The sequence below is a fragment of the Myotis myotis genome, unplaced genomic scaffold (assembly GCF_014108235.1).
Source record: "Myotis myotis isolate mMyoMyo1 unplaced genomic scaffold, mMyoMyo1.p scaffold_m19_p_4, whole genome shotgun sequence".
Taxonomy (NCBI): Eukaryota; Metazoa; Chordata; class Mammalia; order Chiroptera; family Vespertilionidae; genus Myotis; species Myotis myotis.
The window spans coordinates 130,301,632-130,308,538 of record NW_023416346.1 but is presented as its reverse complement, the minus strand read 5'-3'; the positions used below and the strand labels follow the sequence as shown (position 1 = coordinate 130,308,538).

At 51.5% G+C, this 6,907-nt stretch overlaps 1 protein-coding gene across 2 annotated transcripts in view; it reads left to right on the top strand.

The window, feature by feature from the left end:
• Window positions 1-207: 207 nt before the first annotated feature.
• Window positions 208-6,907, top strand: part of TBL1X (transducin beta like 1 X-linked) — a 28,415-nt gene continuing 21,715 nt past the window's right edge. For both annotated transcript variants that reach the window (XM_036304895.1, XM_036304896.1), the window contains exons 1-2: window positions 208-341; window positions 4,130-4,236. In XM_036304895.1, the coding sequence (XP_036160788.1) occupies window positions 4,179-4,236 (58 nt within the window). In that variant the 5' untranslated portion in view covers window positions 208-341; window positions 4,130-4,178. The remainder of the gene's footprint in view (window positions 342-4,129; window positions 4,237-6,907) is intronic.

The following is a 6,907-nucleotide window of genomic DNA, read 5'->3' as shown; positions in this document are numbered from 1 at the left end:
GGTCAACGCTCAACCACTGAGCCACACCAGCCGGGCTGACTGGCCATTTTCACTTCTTTTTCACTTGGCTAATACAACTACCTAGTCTGTGCTCACGTTGGACACGGAGATGATGGAACAGTAGACTGGGTTACGTTTGGGTTGGGATGAAAAAGAAAACCACCGACATCAATTTGAAGGAGAAAACGGGGACGGGGAGGCGGATACGTCCCACAGATTTGTAAGGTGTTTTGTTTTTACAAATCTCTCCGTGTCTCCCCAGGCAGACGCGTTGCGGTTTCTATGCTCGGATGCTGGGGGGCCCACCAGTGCGGAGGGGCGCACATGAAGTCACCGTGAAGGTAAGCGGGGGCCTGCCTCTGGATCTGTCTTTTCACCTGAAATCTGCTTGCGAAACGGAACTGCGTTTTGCCAAAACGGAATGCCTTCTGTTTACAGTGATGGGGGGGGGGGGGGGGACACGGGGGGAGAAAGATGCAGGTCTTTCTCCTCGCTGAACTTGAAGGTAGTGTAGATAGAACATGATTAAGTCATCAGGGCTGGATCACCATTCTATGTGCTGAACTGGCGTTTTACTGCCTTGCAAGGATTTCAGATACTGGATGGGCTCTTACCAACTTTTCTGAGTCTTCCCGGGATAGGTGGCAGCTTCTAAAATCAATCTCCTCGCCGAAACCGGTTTAGCTCAGTGGATAGAGCGTCGGCCTGCGGACTGAAGGGTCCCAGGTTCGATTCCGGTCAAGGGCATGTACCTGGCTTGCGGGCACATCCCCAGTGGGAGATGTGCAGGAGGCAGCTGATCGATGTTTCTCTCTCATCGATGTTTCTAACTCTCTATCTCTCTCCCTTCCTCTCTGTAAAAAATCAATAAAATATATTTAAAAAAATAAAAATAAAAAAAAATAAAAAATAAAAAATAAAATCAATCTCCTCTCAACACTGTGAATTAAAATTAAGCTGAGCCCGGCTGGCGTAGCTCAGTGGATTGAACATCGACCCATGGACCAGGAGGTCACCGTTCGATCAGGGCACATGCCCGGGTTCCGGGCTGGATCCCCAGTAGAGGGTGTGCAGGAGGCAACTGATCGATGTTGCTGTCTTTCTCTCCTGGGCAGGCAGGAGGACGTGTGAATAGGGTGTGACTATGGTTTGGGTGGACCCAGTAGCCACCTGGGAGACGCCCGGTGGTGTGGGATGTAACTCCAGGACTGGCCGTGTCTTCTGTCTGGTCCGCATCCTCCGTGGATGTGGGCCTGGTTTTCGGGTGAAGCCATGAATGAACCCGGAAGGGGCAGCTGGCACAGCAAGGCCCCTCTCTGCCTGTTGCACCCTAGGGCTGTCTTTCATTCCTTGGAGAGCGGCGATGCTTTCTACCACTAGACCCGCTCCTGTCTGCCGGCCCTGCGCCTCATTTCCTGCTTGGGAGAGCTGCCTCGCGCCCGTGCTGCTTATTTCCAAAAACGGTGCCAGGTTTTAGTTAGATTTTAATGAATGGGGAAGCGGTCCAAGTTCACAGGAGAAAACCTGCAAAATATGGAAGAGCACATACTCACATATGTAGATATAACCCACTCCAAACAGAGGCTTGTTTTGCGGAGTATCGTGTGTGTGTGTGTGTGTGTGTGTGTGTGTGTGTGTGTGTGTGTGTGTGTACACAAAACAAAATTTAGCACCATGCACGTTCCATCTTGTAAGCCAATATTTTAAATATACCTACATATATTTTTATTTCAGAGAGGAAGGGAGAGGGAGAGAGATAGAAACATCAGTGAAGAGAGAGAATCATTGATTGACTGCCTTCTGCACGCCCCCTACTGGGGATCGAGCCCACAACCCGGGCCTGTGCCCTTGACCAGAATCCAACCTGGGACCCTTCAGTCCCGTAGGCCAACGCTCTACCCACTGAGCCAAACCGGCTAGGGCTGTCTTCAGTTTCTTGATGGGCTTTAAACCCAAATTATTATTTATGTTGGCATACTTGTTTAGAGGGGCAACCCCAGCGAAGCCATCCGCTGGCATGAACGTTTAAATTCCTTTCTAAGCAACTCGATGGGGACGTGGTGGCTGTGGGTCACCGTGGAAGGGGCTGTTCCTCTTCGCCCCATCCCAGCTGCGGAGTCCTCCCGTCAACCTAATGGGCGGTGTCTCCAGTCAAAACTGGGTCAGGCAAGAAAACAAACACCACCCACTGATTGGACCTGTGGTTTCCAGTTTGTTTTGCTTTTCACTTCCGTTCAAGGCCACGGGGGACCTGCCGCTGCTGCAAAAGCTCTTTTGCTTCAGAAAGAAAAGAGGCTGGACAGCATCCCCTGGCGCTGCATACAGCCGGTGTCCGGAGCCCAGCCAGGGGCGGGCCACGAGTGGGGTCCGAGGTGTCCCCTGGAGAAAATGCTTACCCACACACGGCCTCTGGGGGGAGTGCCTTCCCTTTTTTCTTCTTCTTTTAAAAAAATATTTTTATTGATGTTAGAGAAAGAGGAAGGGAGAGGGCGAGATAGAAACATTGAGAGAGAAACATTGATCGGCTGCCTCCTGCACGCCCCCTACTGGGGATCGAGCCCACAACCCAGGCATGTGCCCTGACTGGGAATCGAACCATGACCTCTGGGTGCATGGGATGATGCTCAATCACTGAGCCACGCCGGCCGGGCAGTAGTGCTTTTTTTGATGGGCTTTGTAAGTGCCACTTGGGTGGTCCGATCATTGATGACCATGCTGAGGCTGCCAGCTCTGGTGGATTTTAAGGGGGTGGGGGTGTCTGCTGATCCCCTCGGATGCCCTTGCAGGTTGCTCTTTAGCGGTGGTGCACAGTTGGCTGAATAAAGTCCTAACCGGCTCTTCTGGGACCTGCTGTGCGGGGGGCCTGCACTGGGAATATGAAGCATTTAGCCCTCCCTCCTGCTCCCCCACAGAGGGCTGTTACTGTCCTTCATTTGGAGATGACAGATCTGTCACAGAGCTTGCCCTGCGATCTAGAGCTAGAAGGAGGTGGAAACGTGGTGAGAGGTCCGCCTGCCGGCTCTGACCCCGGGTCCCCCATCTTCTGCCCCAGCTCTGCAGCCAGCACAGGCATGTCGCGCACCACGTCATGCGTCCACTGAGACCGTTCTTACAGAGAAGACGCAGGCCACCTTCCCCACACACACAGTAGACGGTGCCTGCGTGACCTTCGAGCCTTGGCGCAGACGGCGGAGCTGCCCCGGGTCCATGGGAGTGTCTGGCCCATTGTTGGAGATCAGAACCATGCTTTCACTCTACCACTGTGTGTGTGTGTGTGTGTGTGTGTATGGCTTGTCCCCATGGCTGGCTCGGCCCGTCAAAGGTGTGGTTTGTACCTGACCCTATCCCAGCCTTATAAAATACCGCAATGATTCTTGTTATTGGATATGTTTCACTGGGATGTATGCTTTTTTAAAATTTATTATTTTTTTCTTAATCCTTACTGAGGATATTTTTTCCATTGATTTTTAGAGGGAAGGGGGAAGAGAGAGAGAGAGAGAGAGAGAGAGAGAGAGAGAGAGAGAAAGAAACACCAATGTGAGAGACACATCGATTGGTTGCCTCCTGCATTCACTCCGACCAGGGCCGGGGATCAAACCTGCCACCTGGTACGTGCTCTTGACCAGGAATCGAACCCACGACCATTGGGTGCACTGGCCAATGCTCTGCCATTGAGTAGCACCAGCCAGGGGGGGAAATATGCTTTTTATATAAATAATTATGAAATTAGTATGTAACACATGATCACACAATATAACACGAACCAGACATGAGTTAGCTTTGTGGATATAACGTCACGGGAGTGGTTTTCTTCCACTCATCTCAAAAAGTGCAGAAAAAAGCCTGGCGTGGCTCAGTGGTTGAGCGTCTACCTATGAACCAGGAGGTCACGGATCGACTCCCTCCTGGTCAGGGCACATGCCCGGGGTTGTGGGCTCGATCCCCAGTAAGGGGCATGCAGGAGGCAGCCGATCCATGATTCTCCCTCATCATTGATGTTTCTATCTCTCTCCCCCTCTCCCTTCATCTCTAAAAACAATAAAAATAAATTTTTTAAAGTGCAGAAGAAAACAAAAAGAAATACAGACGTGTTTGAAAACTCCATTTTCTCCTCTCACCTGTCTCACAGAGGGTGGCTCTCGCTTCCACAAACCTCGTCGCTGCGAGGTGAGGCTAAGATGAGCATAACCAGCGACGAGGTGAACTTCCTGGTGTATCGCTACCTCCAGGAGTCAGGTAAGGTCACCCCCCTTCTGTGGGGGAAATCCACTTTCCTGTGGGGGAACACATATTCCCATGGGGGAAACACACCTTCCTGTAAGGGAACACATCTTCCTGTGGAGGAAATGTATCTTTCTGTGCAGACACCCTTCTTCCTGTGGGGGAAACACACCTTCTTGTGGGGAAAGGCATCTTTCCTATGGGGGAAACGCACCTTCCTGTGAGGGAACACATCTTCCTGTGGGGGAACACACCTTCCTGTGTGGGAACCTATCTTCCTGTGGGGGAACACACCTTCCTGTAGGGGAACACATCTTCCTGTGGGGGAAATGTACCCTCCTTTGAGGGAACCCTTCTTCCTGTGAAGGAACCCTTCTTCCTGTGGTGAAAATGCACCTTTCAGTGGGGGTAACTCACCTTCCTGTAGGAAAACACATCTTCCTGTGGGGGAAACGTACCTTCCTTTGAGGGAACCCTTCTTCCTGTGAGGGAACCCTTCTTCCTGTGGTGAAAATGCACCTTTCAGTGGGTGTAACTCACCTTCCTGTGGCGTGAATCCTTCTTCCTGTGGGAGATACACACCTTCCTGTGGGGGAAATGCACTTTTCTATGGAGGAAACACACCCTCCCGTGGGGGAAAGGCACCTTCCTATGAGGAAACACATCTTCCTATGGAGGAAATGCACCTTCCTGGAGGAACGCATTTTACTGTGAGGAAAAGAAACTACCTGTGGGGAAAATGCACCTTCCTGTACAGGAACCCTTTTTCTTTTTCTTTCTTTTTTTAAATATATTTTATTGATTTTTTATAGGGAGGAAGGGAGAGAGATAGAGAGTCAGAAACATCAATGAGAGAGAAACATCGATCAGCTGCCTCCTGCACAGCCCCCACTGGGGATGTGCCCACAACCAAGGTACATGCCCCTGGCCGGAATCGAACCTGGGACCCTTCAGTCCGCAGGCCGATGCTCTATCCACCGAGCCAAACCGGCTAGGGCAGGGAACCCTTTTTCTTGAGGGGGAAATACACTTTCCTGTGGGCAAGCACATCTTCCTTCAGGGAATCACATCTTCCTGTGTGTGGGAACCTATTTTCCTATGGGGGAACCTAATCTTGCTGTGGGTTGACCACACCTTCCTGTGAGGGAACACATCTGCCTGTAGGGTAACACATCTTCCTATGGGGGAAACGCACCTTCCTGTGGTGGAAATGCACCATTCTGTGAGGGAACATGTCTTCCTGTGGGGGAAATGCACCTTCCTTTGGGGGAAATGCAATTTCCTGTGGGGGAACCCTTCTTCTTGGGGAGGTGGAAATGCACCTTCCTTTGGGGAAAACACACCTTCCTGTGGGGAAGCGCTTCTTCCTTCGGGGAAACACACCTTCCTGTGGGGGAATCCCACTTTCCTGTGGGGTGAACCCTTATTCCTTGGCGGAAATGCACCCCATTGTGTGGGAAAGGCACCTTCCTGTGGGGGAACTCTTCATCCTCTGAGGGAAATGCCCTTTCCTGTGGGGGAAGTGCACCTTCCTATGAGGGAACACATCTTCCTGTGGGGGAAACAAACCTTCTGGTGAGAGAACGCATCTTACTGTGGGCAAATCCACCTGCCTGTGGGAAACGCACCTTCCTGAACAGGAACCCCTCTTCCTGTAGGGGAAATACACCTTCCTGTTGGGGAACACATCTTCCTGTGTCAGAACCTAACCTTCCTGTGGGGGAACACACCTGTGGGGGAAATGCACCTTCATGTGAGCGCACACATCTTCCTTCAGGGGAATCGCACCTTCCTGTGTGGGAACCTATTTTCCTATGGGAGAACCTAATTTTCCTGTGGGGCAAACATACCTTCCTGTGGGAGGACCACACCTTCCTGTGAGGAACATAGCTTCCTGTGGGAGAACACATCTTCCTGTGGGGGAACACATCTTTCTGTGGGGGAAACGCACCTTCCTTTGGTGAAAACGCACCTTCCTTTGGTGGAAACCCACCTTCCCATAGGGGATCTCACGTTCCTATAGGGGAACCCTTCTTCCTGTGGGAGAAATCTACCTTCCTGTGGGGAAAACACACCTTCCTGTGGGGAAACGCAATTTCCTGTGGGGTGAACCCTTCTTCTTGTGGGGGATATGCACCTTTCTGTGAAGGAAATGCATCTTCCTGTGGGGGAATACACCTTCCTGTAGGGGGACCTAATCGTCCTGTGGGGAGAACACACATACCTATGGGAGGAACGCACCTCTCTGTGAGGGAACACATCTCCCTGTGGGGAAATTCACCTTCCTGTGGGGGAATGCATCTTCCTGTGAGGGAGCACATGTACCTTTTGGGGAAACGTACCTTCCTGTGGAGAGTACATCTTCCTGTGGGGATTAACTCACCTTCCTGTGGTGGAACACATCTTCATGTAGGTGAACACATCTTTCTACTGGAAAAACATTCTCCCATTGGGGGAAACACATCTTCCTGTGGGGGAACGCATCTTTATTTAGAGGAAATGCGCCTTCCTGTGTGGGAACCTATCTTCCTATGGGGGAACCTAATCTTCCTGTTGCGGGGGGAACCCACCTTCCTGTGAGGGAACACATCTTCCTGTGGGGGAACCGCATCTTTCTGTGGCAGAACACATCTTCTGTGAGGAAACGCACCTTCCTGTGGGGGAATCGCACTTTCCTGTGGGGTGA